This window comes from Laetiporus sulphureus, assembly GCF_001632365.1.
Source record: "Laetiporus sulphureus 93-53 unplaced genomic scaffold LAESUscaffold_7, whole genome shotgun sequence".
In the NCBI taxonomy this organism is placed as follows: Eukaryota; Fungi; Basidiomycota; class Agaricomycetes; order Polyporales; family Laetiporaceae; genus Laetiporus; species Laetiporus sulphureus.
The window spans coordinates 389431-403031 of NW_024468516.1; the positions used below are offsets into that span (position 1 = coordinate 389431).

At 53.9% G+C, this 13601-nt stretch overlaps 5 protein-coding genes across 5 annotated transcripts; 3 read left to right on the forward strand and 2 right to left on the reverse strand.

Annotated features, from left to right (window-relative positions):
* Positions 1-756: 756 nt before the first annotated feature.
* Positions 757-2441, forward strand: LAESUDRAFT_756522 (uncharacterized protein; the record flags this gene model as incomplete). The annotated part of the gene is made up of 2 exons (XM_040912184.1): positions 757-1043; positions 1100-2441. The coding sequence occupies 2 exons, from the start codon at positions 757-759 to the stop codon at positions 2439-2441; spliced, it is 1629 nt and encodes a 542-aa protein (XP_040767311.1).
* A 326-nt stretch (positions 2442-2767) lies between these two features.
* LAESUDRAFT_646517 (uncharacterized protein) lies at positions 2768-3934 on the forward strand (the record flags this gene model as incomplete). Its single annotated transcript, XM_040903991.1, has 2 exons — positions 2768-3251; positions 3384-3934. 2 exons carry the CDS (start codon positions 2768-2770, stop codon positions 3932-3934), a joined length of 1035 nt encoding a protein of 344 aa, XP_040767312.1.
* Positions 3866-6339, reverse strand: LAESUDRAFT_722537 (histone acetyltransferase ELP3). Its single transcript, XM_040908229.1, has 11 exons — positions 6190-6339; positions 5905-6140; positions 5786-5856; positions 5568-5730; positions 5386-5510; positions 5251-5331; positions 4800-5201; positions 4620-4743; positions 4274-4558; positions 4132-4213; positions 3866-4079 (listed from the first exon to the last, which is right to left on the reverse strand). The coding sequence occupies exons 1-11, from the start codon at positions 6212-6214 to the stop codon at positions 4003-4005; spliced, it is 1671 nt and encodes a 556-aa protein (XP_040767313.1). The 5' UTR covers positions 6215-6339; the 3' UTR covers positions 3866-4002.
* A 64-nt stretch (positions 6340-6403) lies between these two features.
* Positions 6404-8620, forward strand: LAESUDRAFT_602918 (uncharacterized protein; the record flags this gene model as incomplete). Its single annotated transcript, XM_040903084.1, has 2 exons — positions 6404-6608; positions 6666-8620. Coding segments are annotated over 2 exons (2160 nt in total), but the record flags the coding sequence as incomplete, so codon positions are not given.
* A 905-nt stretch (positions 8621-9525) lies between these two features.
* Positions 9526-13055, reverse strand: LAESUDRAFT_810577 (uncharacterized protein). The gene is made up of 9 exons (XM_040914236.1): positions 11923-13055; positions 11218-11865; positions 10687-11154; positions 10541-10615; positions 10418-10486; positions 10316-10363; positions 10201-10260; positions 10033-10152; positions 9526-9967 (listed from the first exon to the last, which is right to left on the reverse strand). The coding sequence occupies exons 1-9, from the start codon at positions 12826-12828 to the stop codon at positions 9698-9700; spliced, it is 2664 nt and encodes an 887-aa protein (XP_040767315.1). The 5' UTR covers positions 12829-13055; the 3' UTR covers positions 9526-9697.
* Positions 13056-13601: the final 546 nt, after the last annotated feature.

Here is a 13601-nt window from a genome sequence, read left to right on the forward strand (position 1 = left end):
GTATGACGTTCATTTTATTCGACTTAATGTGAGTACCTCAACTCTCTGCGACTGACATGTGGTGCCCAACCGATGAAGAAAACCCTGGTAACATAACTCATCCCAGTGCGGTGAGCGATTATTGGGCGAGCTGCTGTGAGGCGCGCGCTCGGCTCACGGTACGACCCTGTCTTGGGTGTCTGTTGGTAGACGTCGGGTGAGCGTGAAGAATGTAAGGCGAGGCTGAGGTTTCTGGGGCACCGACATGATGGTCGCGATCGTTTCTTTGTTTCCGAGCGCCTTCCGGATTATGGCTGACTCTACCTTTCGCATCCAGGTTGCGGCTGCACGGCTGAGCGGTATCGATGGAGGGCTGTCTTGTGTTCTTTGTGCTGCGTAGAATTAGTTACGTGTAGTTGAGGAGGTTGTGCGGAATAGAATGCTGGTGCGCGAGCAGTAAGCGATGAGAGCGTCCGAGTGTCTAGGCCGGTGATTGAAGCTGGTAGTCCGCTGCGGGCGCCTCTGCGGTTAACGACTGGCGAAAAATGAGGAACGAGGGGCGGCCGCTTCCCAATCACCCCCACGTCGGTCCTGATCATCTCAGCCCACGTCTTCGCTGTCCACCATCGCGTCCACCACGGCCAGCAAGGCTGACGGCCTCCAGCCTCTCCTTGCATATTAACACGTTCCGTCCCGTGCAGCCGCCGGTTCTATCCAAAACAGGCCCAAGGATCGCCACCACTCGCGCTGGCTTGATATTCGCCTCTGGTTAGACACATGGACCACTCTCTACCTCGCAGGGCTTCTGCACTGGGCGTATCATCCCCTACGCGTCTGGAGATGTACCACAGACCATACCCTACTGCTCGGACTAATTCCCCTTCGCCTCTCGATGGCAGCTTTGCTCAGGTGCCACCATGGTCGAGTCCACGGCTGACCCCCGCATCCACCCCGCCGCCGATGTCCCCCGTGCACTTTCCCCCATCCCCACTCGACGTGCCGCCGAGCCCGAGCATATCGGAGAGTGCACCGACAATATGTGGTATGCCGCTGAAATACGTCTCGTGAGTGGTCTGCCGTCAGAGAGGCTTGGCGTTGTCTCTGAATTTTTGACACATAGCTTGGTCACACTCGCAGTGCAGAATGCTGCTCTGTCCATTGTGATGCACTACTCACGGGTATCGATACCGGCATCAGAGGCGTACTCTCCTGCATCCGCAGTGCTCCTGAACGAGCTGCTCAAGGGATCCATCTCATTCGTCATAGCCTTCCTTAGGGTTGTCGACGCATCTGACGCGTCGGGTAAGGGTATCTCGGTCTGGTGGTGGGCGCTGCAGAGAGTATGTCGCGAGATTTTCAGCCGCGATTGCTGGAAATTGTCAATACCGGCCATCCTTTACGTGGTGCAGAATTCACTGCAGTTTGTCGCCATCAGCAATTTACCGGTCGCTACATTCCAGGTCACTTACCAGATGAAGATCCTCACCACGGCTGCGTTCTCCGTCATGCTCCTTCGCAAGAAGCTGGGCTCGACAAAATGGCTCTCGCTCTTCTTCCTCGCCATTGGGGTCGGTATTGTGCAGATTCAGACCAGCACTACATCTGCACCACAGAACACACCTGTTGGTAGTGCTCACGAGTCGGCACCGCTCCACGTCCACATCATGAGCCCGCTCAAGGGCTTCGGTGCGGTGGCAGCAGCATGTTTCACCTCTGGCCTCGCTGGCGTCTACTTCGAGATGGTGCTCAAGAACTCGAAGGCGGACCTGTGGGTGCGGAACGTACAGCTATCATTATTTTCCCTCGTCCCCGCCGTGCTCCCGATCTTCTGGGAGAAGTCGCCCATGTATGTGCGGGACGGGATTATTTATGGTTTCTTCCGGAACTTTGGTGGATGGGCTTGGGCGACGGTCGCAGTACAGGTGCTGGGCGGGCTGATCACCGCGATTGTCATCAAGTACTCGGACAATATTCTTAAGGGCTTCGCAACCAGTCTATCCATCGTCCTCTCCTTCCTCGCGTCTGTGGCACTATTTGGCTTCCGCATCACACCTTCTTTTTTAATTGGATCGACAACCGTGCTGGTGGCAACGTGGATGTACAACCAGCCTCCAGGCCAGGAGCTCGTGGCTATTACCAACGTCATCCCGGTCATACCTGCAAAGTCAGAAAAATCGTTCAGCGCGGCTGTCAGTCCGAACGCACCCATCATTGGCCAGTTCTCTTCTCAGAAGAAGTCTCCCTCACCATTCGGCAGTCCACGCATGATCGCGAGCGCGATGGGCTTCGGGGACGACAAGAACGACAGCGAGAGCCTATTCGGTGCGACACTGGACACTACGCGGTATCTGAGCGCACCTTACGGCTCGCCATATCCTTCGCGGACGCCTTCGCCGATTCCGACGCCACCCTCTCCTCATCATGGGTCACAGGGCAACCCCGCTACTCCGCATTGGCATTAATGTTGTTGCTATCATACGAACCAGCCTATCTAACGAGACCGACATGATACCCGCCGCAAAGACTTTTGCAGCCGTAGACAACACCCTTCATTACGAAATCTACTGCAAGTTATCCAGTGCATAGCGCATATTTGATTCATGTTATTCATATTTCAGCTACGGGTAGTAGATTAGGTGTTCACCTTGTAATTCCTCGCATTCTGCCAGCTTTGCGAGCTTTTGATCCGCTTCATGTTTGTCAAAGTAGGATCATCAGATCTGGCATATATACCAAACCGCTGATGTGCTTGTTAAGCGCCCAATAACGATCTGCTTCAGCGCACACCATGTCGATTGAGTTGGAATGGGACAAGCTCGACAAGCCGCTGGCTTCGTCTCTAGTGAATGCGCTGAACAGGCAGCTAGCGACCACTGCTAGGCCCTCCTTCATTGGGCCTATCGAGATTACGTCCCTCGAATTTGGCACAGTGAGCCCTGATATTGAGCTCGTGGACCTTCGAGACATCCATCGCGATTTCCTGGAGGACGACGAAGAATTGGACGACCAAGACAGCGAGCCTGTGAAGGAGTCGCAGTGGACGGACGATGACGATGACTACGAGTGGGTGTCCCGGAAGGCAGTGCGGGGAAAGGGTCTCGCCGAAGACGTTCCCCCGTACCACATGCTCCCCCCTCACATGCGCTACGGACGGGGTCCAGGAATGGACATGTTCGCGTCTACGCCGTCCTTGCGCTCCCCGAGGGATATGTGGAACCCTACCATGAGCAGCCTAGTTGACCTCAAGCCGACATACCCATACGCATCTCCCAGTCTCTATGCATCTGCTCTGTCCTCACTGTCTGTCCCTTTGCAGTCGAATCCTACGAAGCACAAGCCCCCAGCGTCAGACTCGGGCGCGTCTGCATCGAGAGATGCGGAACGTTCCCCTACGCCACCCTCAGAGGAAGGGAAGGGGCCAAGTCCGCCAAATCACCCCAATCTACAATTGCATCTGCGCATTACTTGGAACTCCAATCTCCGCCTGACCTTGACCACCTCATTGCTCATAAACTATCCTTCGCCGATGTTCATGTCTCTTCCGATTAAGCTCTCTGTCATCGGTTTGCTGTTCAACGGTGAAGTGGTCGTGGCCTACGAAGGCGAGCGCCGCCGCGTCCACCTCTGCATTTTAGACGAGCTCGATCCTTACAGCCCTCTTGCCGGAGCTCGGCCTAAACGTGATACCCCACCTTCCGCAGGGACACCCTCCGAGACAGACGAAGATACCCCAACCACACCCGGCCACACGAGAACAGGCAAACCGCTTCCAATCGGACAGCGTCTTCTCCCGTCCATTTACATCGAGAGCGAGATCGGACAAGCCGATAAACACGTCCTGAAGAATGTCACTCGTGTCGAACGCTTCATCCAGGACGTCATCCGGAAGACTATCGAGGAAGAACTTGTCTTCCCAAACTTCCACACGTTGGTGCTTGGAGATCCAGGATCTTAGATAGACACGAGCGTGGGAGACGATGTACCAATACAGCGTGGAGGTGAAGCCAGTCTTACATGTGGATGTCACAGCAGAGATTTACTCATGTATGGTCCGTCCAACTCATACCCCAGCCGACGATAATAGTCTCGTGTGCCAACTCCTGCGAAGATCATCCGTCAGTAGGTGAAAAGCAACAGTGACGAGAAACCAACCAGAGATGACAGCAAGCTTGATGCTGCCATGCTCCTCGCGAGCTATCCGTTCCGCCTCTTCCATCAGCAACGTGCCAAAGCCCTGAATTGCACGATGTGATCAGCGCGCATGAAGATCAGCTTCCAAGTTACAGTGGCATACCTGGTGTTGGAACTTCGTCGGATCTCGTCCGTGCACTGGCACAGCCGTGCCATAAACGTGCAGCTCACGGACGATGCTGCAACCGCCCTCCGCACCTTCCTTCTCCACCAGCTCTGGCCGGAAAGTGCCCTCGTCAGAACACTTTCGCAATCGCAGTAGTCCGATCAGAATATCGCGCTCAGGGTCCTCATATGATAGGAATGTCTCCCATCCGCCATTCGCCGTGTAGTCCCGTCGAAGAAGCTCGACAGACTCCGGACGAACCTTATGATGGATCTCGTGGATCTGCGAAGAAGGTCATTGTAAACGTGAGGATTTTAGGTTTGCTCAATAGATAGCGGCGTACTCCAACTTCACGGAATCTCACGTCACGACACTCCGCACCAAAGTCCTTCATCCGGTTCAGCGCCAGTTCGCGAAGGTTGCCGGAATTCTCGCAACCACTTGTGACCAATGGCAGGGGAATGTCTCTGAATGATGGTCAGGATGGGCAGTTTATGGAAACTGACAGCGTCTGATGTCTTACCTCTGCACTCGGTATACCCTGGTCCATGGAGGGACAAGTGCGAGAATTCTCGCCACAACGTCCACAAGCACATTTGGCGTGTAATTCTTATACCGACCTGTCCTCCACAACTCATATAACCCGGTGCCTCGGATTACGAGGGTAGGGTAAATCTTTAGTCCGTCGCTTCTGAACGCAGGGTTCTCGAAGTACTCCTTGAATTGCTCAAGGTCACGCTCTACGCCCACGTTCGGGAGGTCAGGCATCATGTGTGCCACGACCTTGAATCCTGCATCCTTCGCCAGGTGGAACGACTCCGAGACGGCACGAACGGTGTGTCCCCGATTTGTATCTCGGGCAACGTCTTCGTATACTGACTGGACGCCGATTTCTAAGCGAGTGCAGCCATAGCGGAGCATCTGACTACGGGATCGATGAACACGGGATGGACATGATAGGATTGCCTGCCCACCTCAGATGTGGTCTTAGACAGTAGTCTGGCCTCGTTTCGATGGTGATGCCAATTGCCTTCGACTTACTCTGTTCGGAAAAGCTGCAATGCGAAATGTCAATCGGATACGCCTAACTCAAAGTCTGGACAGCGTACCGCACCGCCTCGTCCACATCGAATCCCGTATATCCAGATAGCGCATTGTGCAACTGCGCAATGAACTTGTTCCGATAGTCCTCCGGCATACTCATAAATGTCCCACCCATGATGATGAATTCCACCTGCGTCGAATTCCCGTTTGGTTTACAATGCATTTTCTGCTTACATTGACGGCGTACCTTGTCAACATTGTGACCAAGACTTTTCAACTGTTCTACTCGCCCTCTTGTCTGCTCGTACGGGTCATAGCGTGCACGAATAGCTCGCATGCTCGTCGGCTCGTAACCCGTGTAGCTCTGTGTGCTATAGTCGAAGTCTGAATCAGGACCTCCTGGGCAATATCTGCAGTTGATGAGCATGACTTATCTCGGGTAGAGATGGGCAGGGATACACATACACACAGATATTGCCAGTCATTGCGATATGTGGACATCGATGTGGTTTGCACATAACAGCTACTACGGCAATCTGTTCTTGATCAGTGAATCTGACAGAAATATGTGCATTCATACTTACCCCGCTAGCTGTACGTATAGGCCGAGCTTTCAGTTTAGGCAACAGGGCCTTTTTGTATTCGTCCGGGATGGCACTGATGATATCCACCAACCTCGGCACTCCACCGAACCCGTACCTTTTGCTCATCTTTGTTCGAAGCTCATTCAGTGAAACGGTCTGATTTGCATCGTGGGCCTTGATGAGTTCTGCAGCAATAGCAGAGGTGACCCGTAGCAACTGCTCGGCCTGGGAGGGGCCTGCCATAAATTAGTTACTGTACCCGTAGTGGAGCATATGTCGGCGTACCATCCGTCCTAGTTCTTTGAACCATTACCGGGCACTGAATATTTATACTGCAATCTGACCAAGATCGGTCAAACAACGACCCTGAGTGATATCGGCCACGCGAAGAGAGCGATGAGCAGAGGAATCGAGAGAGGTGTCGGAGGCGTCTGAGCTGCCGCACGTTGTGGCTGAATTGTTCGCATCTCGATCTCATCTCTGTCCATGACTGTCATTAATGCCGCCTCCCACTTCCGTTGACTCATGGCTCACAGCTCGTCGGTTTGGCATAGTCATTGACGCGGGCTCGTCAGGCTCAAGGCTCCAGATCTACAGCTGGAAGGACCCCCGGGTTGCCAGTTCAGAAAATGCACCCAGGTCACTGCCGAGGGTGGAAAAGGGAACGAGAGAGGGGGAAGAGTGGTCTAAGAAGGTCGAACCTGGTAAGCACCATAATTCTGTATGCCGTAAATTTGTTATATGCGGACTAATCCATATAGGCATATCATCCTTCGGGGAGAATCCGCACGATATTCGAACATATCTCGCCCCGCTGCTAGACCACGCTCGCAGTCACATTCCTCCTTCCCTGGAGTCCGACACACCTCTGTTCCTTCTTGCTACCGCGGGTATGCGCTTGCTCTCTCCAGCACAGCAAAGCGCGGTTCTCGAGGCAACATGCCGGTACTTCAGGGATCATTCAAATTTCCGACTGGACGACCCTTCGTCTGCTGGGCCTTGCGGGTCAAGCGTGCGCATAATCTCGGGTGAGGAAGAAGGCCTGTTTGGCTGGATTGCGGTCAACTATCTCATGGACGGATTCGCCGGTTCTGGAGAGGACCGTCTCACCTACGGCTTCCTAGACATGGGTGGTGCCTCCACTCAAATAGCTTTCGAGCCTGGCATGGAAGAGCGGCGGAAGGCACAAAATCTCGTGGGCGTCAGGCTGCGTCTGCTTGACGGCCATGAGGTACACCATGAAGTGTTTGTAACGACGTGGTTGGGCTACGGTACAAATCAAGCGCGCGAACGATACGTAGGCTCAGCCATCAACGACTACGAATCCCATCGTGCACCTTCTTCCCCTTCCTCCGAGGAGCTTGTCCCAGACCCATGTCTCCCGAAGGACCTTAGACTTGTTGAAGCACCTGTACAACCCGACTCCGCCAGTCACCACGCAAAGTCACCTCATACGCTTTTAGGCACAGGCTCTTTTGAGCAATGCTTGCAGAAGACCTTGCCATTGCTGAACAAAGATGCTCCATGTCCTGACGCGCATTGTCTGTTCAACGGCGTATATGTGCCTCCTATAGACTTTTCCGCCTCACATTTCATTGGCGTTTCTGAGTACTGGTACTCATCTGAACACGTGTTTGGCCTGGGTGGGTCATATGATGTCGTTCAATACGAGCGTGCTGCCTCGGAGTTCTGCTCGAGAGAGTGGTCAAATATCCTCAGGCAGCACGAACTGTCTCGCCAGCAAGGGCGTCTCGGCGGAGACGAGATTACAGTCGGCGGTGAAGAGGCAGGTAACGTGTGGGACGATAATGTGGGGATATCACGGCTGCAAATGCAATGTTTCAAGGCGGCTTGGGTTGTCAACGTTCTGCACGAAGGTATTGGGATGCCTCGCATTGTTGACCCTGGCGGCAACAGCACTGTAGACGGTGACAAGGTCGCGCAACAAGCAGAGAACAAGGGTCTTGGTCGGCCCATGTTCCAGTCCATGGACAGCGTTGGTGACATTGCGATCAGCTGGACGCTAGGCAAGATGGTGCTGGAAGCAAGCAAAGACGTCCCGCCTCTATCTTCCACAGACCGGCCACTTTCAGATCCGCTGGACAGAGTGCCAGACAATTCTGCCCCTCCAGGAGGCCCTGCACGACCACCATTGCTCGATTTTGAAGCCATAGAGGATCGCATAGCAGACCATCTGCCTTCATCCTTCACCCGACAGTCGCTGGGCTTCTCTCCTGTTGCATTCCTATTCTACGGTGTCATCGCCCTCATTTTGTCAGCGGCGACGTACCGCCTAAGATATCGCATCAGGAGTACATTGCGACGATCATACAAAAAGGAGCGCGCATTCACGAAGGAGAGCTATTCAATGGAGGAGGGTCAGGCACTGAACGGCGGCGCCCACTCACCATCTCCTTGGCGCAGCACACCCTCACGCCTATCGCTATCGATCTTCCACCCGTTCAAAAAGCTCTTGTCATTTACGGTCCGAACACCGTCCATTACTGTCAAAACCTATGATTCGTCAACTCGGAATAGTCCCCATTCTCCTGTCCGTGTACAACCCCTCCATTCTTTCACATTCCCTGGTCCGAAGCCGCAGTACACGCCCCAACTATCCCCGTTGGATCCTGTTAATGGCGCGGGAACAGCGTTTGTCGTGCCTGGATCTCCTCGCCTGTCCGACGGGAACATGGTGTCTAACGGCAGCCTCTCTTCATTGACCTCGCGTTCCCGCAACTCATCGCAGATGAACCTTGCAAGCACTCTGACCCCTAGACAGATGACCTCACGAACAATTAGCGGTCCACATACCCCCATCGGTAGTTTATTCCTGGACGAATGACATTTCTGTAATTTACGTACTGTTCACGGATCATCTTGCGCAAGGTTCGATCTATATGCTACGCTTATGCACATGTTGTAACGGTAGCACGCTATATCAGTTCACATACGGCGAGCTTCCGGTTCGTCTTAATTACTCATTGATTCTCGAAGCGGAACGGAGGACATCGTTCAACGCCTGTGTAGCCGGAGATGGCAGCATTCTTTTGCCGTCCTCAAACATCGTGGCGAGTGTTGACCGGAAAATTGCGTCGGCTTGCATTGATGGCCGCAGATTGGCATGTGTGATAACTTGGAAGTACGAAGGCAGTAAGAATTCAGTAAAGAGTGCATGGTCTTTATAAAGCAGACTAAGAAGTAGCTTGAAAGGGGGTAGCATGAGAAAGTTCATGTCAGCGTGCCTCAGACAGTTTAATGACATTCGGGGCTTCACCGCATAAACAACTTTGTCGGGACCCGTATAGAGGGGATTCTTCAATGTTGTTTGCTCAGAGTGCTGTACCGTCATTTTATGTGATCAGGGTAGACACGATCGGGAAGCCCATGGAAATTGTTGCACATTTTCTAGTTAGCGGCGTCAAACGCGATAGAACAATCTTCATGTTCACCGTTGAATGTGTCATCAAGCTCGTCAGGTACATTTTCTCACTGACCGCCGGCCGCTGGCCGCTATTCGCTATTTCTAGGAAGCAATTCGTATGTCAGCGCTGGAGAGGGAGGCTCCCGCTCAGAACACGCACCTTAGGAATACGTGGAACGCAGAAGCACCGGCTACAGATCCAAACCACACAGAATTATCATTCAGTTACCGTTCAACATCATGGCAATGTCAATAAACAACTCCTCCAGTGATGTATTCCGTGGGTATAGCAAAACACTACGATAGCAATCCACACAAATACAACGGCAGATATCTTACCACGCCAAGAAGTTCATCCCAAACGCTGGCTCATCTTCTTCGTGGCCGCGACCGCGTGCCTGCCATCACTGACGACCCGGGCGCAGGCGGCCGGTCGTCAGACTGCAGCAGGCGTCCTTCCGCTACGCGTTTCAATCTAATGATATCGTGCACCCAGTATGTCTCGTTGACTTTGGCGACGGCGATATCATGGAGGCGCTGCTCTTCGCTAGCGGGAAGCAGTTCGTACGAGGTGCGCTGCCCTGCCTTCCAGAGCACAAGCTGTAGGACAGCCTCAGGCAACAGGACACTTCCGCAGTACTGCACATCGATACCATCAGCAGTTCACTCCTATAATAAATTTGGTTAGAAGAGAAAAAAAATACCGTTATCCGATCGACCTCGTTCAGGTCCGCAAAATGAGGCCGTGCATTATCAGATTGAACCTCGAGCTCATGCGCCGACGTCACGCTCGGATCCATTAGCTTGGCTTCTGCTAGCGCGTCCTATAACCAAAGGGTCAGATAAACACGAGCACTAACGGCCGAGCGGACCTGATGCACTTGCGAAGCCGCTTGTTCCTTCGGCTTGGGCTCTGACGGGAAGGTTTCAGCCTATCAATTCAGTCATCAAACACTGAGCTTTTGCGACGCCACCAACACCGCTGACCTTGTCACAGGCATCGCCGATGGGAGATGCGACCCTAACGGCCTGGTCCTAGGAAGATGACACATTGACTCGTACAACCACCTGACCCAGAGGCTGACACACCTCCATCACAACATCAGCGGCATTATACGACGAAGGGGGCGCTTCTGCCTCCGAGTGCGGCAGGTCTGACTGAAACATCACATGAATCAACGAGCGGCACTGGTCAACAAGACGACCACGAACATCTGAGATAGACATCGATGATTGTTGCGAAGCAGCAGCCTCTTGCGCCTGGGTACTCTCATCGGCAGGTGACGGCTTTTACAGCACAGGATAAATGCATTAGCAACAGTGATGGGCAGTATCAGAAAATGTGGACAGGCACATACCTGTCCCTCGCCATTGGTATGTACGTTAACGGACGGCACCGCTAGCCTGCTTGAACCGTCCAAAGGGAAGCCCAACTCACGTCTCCTTTCCCGCCTTCGGGTCCACCGCGTGATAAGCCCCAGCAACTCCTCCTCCTGCGCAGGCGGCAACGACCCTCTGGCATAGCCGCTATTGCAGACCTTCCGCCTGGCATTGCCTCCTTGCATGAAGCCGTCATGCCGCTCCTTCGCGGGTCCGTACTCTCCCTCGATCACACATGCAAGAACCGGGTTGACATATTTAAACTGCTCAGCAACCGACAGATTGTAAAAGTCTTCGGAGGCAGGAGGAGGAAGCATCGGCGGGGGACTGGGCGTGCGGAGGGTGTCATCGTCCACCGGCTCTGAAATGAAGCGATTGGCCATCTCTGAGGTGGTCAACTCATCGGCGTCCTCGAACATGCGGTAGTTGTACTGATCGCGGCCCAGCTGATGAAGCCCAATGTGTCAGTGACACAGAAGTGCATTCGGACCTGCAGACTTGGGACGTACCTTGCAAGTCTTGAAGCCCTTCTCGAAAGCAGTGAAAAACATATTCTTCTCGATGGTCTTCACGATCCCATCGTAGTACTGAACCTTGAACTTCGGCTTCTGCTTCGGGTTCGTGGGCTTGATGTATTCAAGGATTTGCGCAGGCCAGTAATCTGAATACCCTCGCTTCTCTTTTGCGAGCACAAGTTCGCCAGGGACATCGTACGTTGGATCGCACGAGGGCGCCCTCCATGCCTTCCGTGGACTGACAGGCTCTTCGGACAAGGGACTCGATGCTCTTAGCTCGACAACCGATGCCTTCTTCGCAGGCGAACGTCTGACCGGCGATGGCGGCGAGGAATTTCTCTCAACATAGCCAGAGAGGAGCATGGGCAGACCGTCATTGGCTTCTGCTTCTGCATCCACCATCTGGTCTCGTGCGGCTTTCCACCGCGTTTCGATGTCTGACTTCCGCTTTTTCCGCGGAGACTGAAGGGTATTGCTGGGTCGTTTGCTGAATCGATAGGTGTGCTCATTGAAGCGGGGCAGCCCGCTCAGAGCCACGGGTTGAACGTTGGCAGGTGAGGGTGAGCTAATGTCGACAACTCTGGAGCGGCGGGGGCTTTCCCCGTAGAGTGACACTTGCAGCGAACCATCTGAATGAACAATCTGCATTGATGCACGATTAGTTTCGACTGTTTCTCCGGTTAACCTGGGGACAGACACCTTTGCAGGCCACCAATACTCCTCATCGCTGCTCTCCGTCCCTTCGTTAACAACTTCCCCTCGGTTGTCCAGCCTTAACCAAACAAATGTGCCCAGCTTGGCTAGACTCCATGCATCGTCCGCTCTGACATCTTCCGATACAGCAGTGGTAGGCGCCGCGGTCGCGCGTTGGATGCGTTCTGATGGCGATGGCGATGACAGCTGTGATATGAGGCTAGCAGGGATAGCCTTTGGGAGATGAGATTGAGTCTCCTCATCCGCCGTGAGATCAATGGTAGGAGTTCCGCCAGTAGATTTGATAGAAGGGCTGAGCGAGGGTAAAGGAGTCAATGCGCTCTCATTATCTGAGTCTGATGCAGTAGCTTTAGTGGGTGTCACAGGTCGTGGTCGCTTTTTACTAGATGTGGTCTTCGGTGTAGATAATTTCGTACGGGAGGGTGTAAGAGGGGTTAGGGGGGAGTTCTTCGAGGACTCCTTCCAGGATCCCTTCCGTGGTGTAGATGGCTTCTCGCGGCGCCCGCTTGGGCGAGTGGGCAGAGGAAGCTCCAAGTCAAAGTCGGAATCAGATTCAGTCAGCGGTGACAGACTGTCTATGGTCCGAGCGGGGCTGATCTGGGCAGTCCTCAAGCGCAACTTCTTCTCAGACGGAAGCGCGCGGGCATGTGCACCAGGAGACTTCCGAGAGCCAGCGGGGGCAGAGGGGCTCTGTGGGAGTGCACCGTTACTTTTCCTCGAAGAGTTTCGAAACTTGGCCTTTCCTCCATAAGTGATCTTCACCGGACTCCTGGCCTTGGACGGCTCACCGAACATCAACGAGGAGTCCTCTCGGTCGGAGGGTACTGGAGAGCTCTCCAATTGGCGTGCAGAGAGCCTTACAGCTTTCTTTGCTGCTGCTCGCCGTGGCATTGTGCTGTGAACGAGCTTGAGATAATTGGTTGGTGTCGCGGGACCTCGTTCATCCAGAGACGATGCGTGGGAGCCGAGGGTGGCGGGACGGACTCTTCGCGAGCACGCCGTAAAAGCAAACGAGTGTCCACCGATGCAGCAACAGTCGAGCTCAGCTTCCAGACCACGGGAGACAACTCCGTCGCCTGCAAAGACCAAGCAGCAGCTACAGCACACGACGATCAGATGAGACGCAGAGACGCGCGGGTGACACGCGCGCTACCCGAAGACGACGCGTGTCGTCACGCTAATGTCACGTCACAATCGCGCGGTAATAATTCAAGTGTTCGTTTCAAACACTCGGTGTGCTCACCGAAGAGCATTTTGCTTTTGTATGTCACGAACGGCTGTAAACACTGCATACTCAACACGCACTACTACATTCATTATTGAGGTATCATGTTTTCCGCGTACAACCCTGAACACCACTAAAAGTTAACCCCAAGCCGCTGAGTACATAGTGACATGTTGAGGTATGGATCATGGTCGATGAAGCGGAAGAGCGAGCCTGAACCCAAATTTCAAGCAGAAAGGAGGAAGATCGCAGCAGATCCTGCAGCCACCAAAGAGAGCATCGAGAACGATCTCAACTTCGCCGCTCCGTTCGCCTTCTGAGCAGACGCGCCTTGAGTAGTTTGCGGAGCCGCAGTGCCGGTCGAAGCCACCGACGAACGGGTCATGGACGGGGTGGAGGTGGACGACCCGGACGCGTACGATGCGTCGGCTGAGTCGGC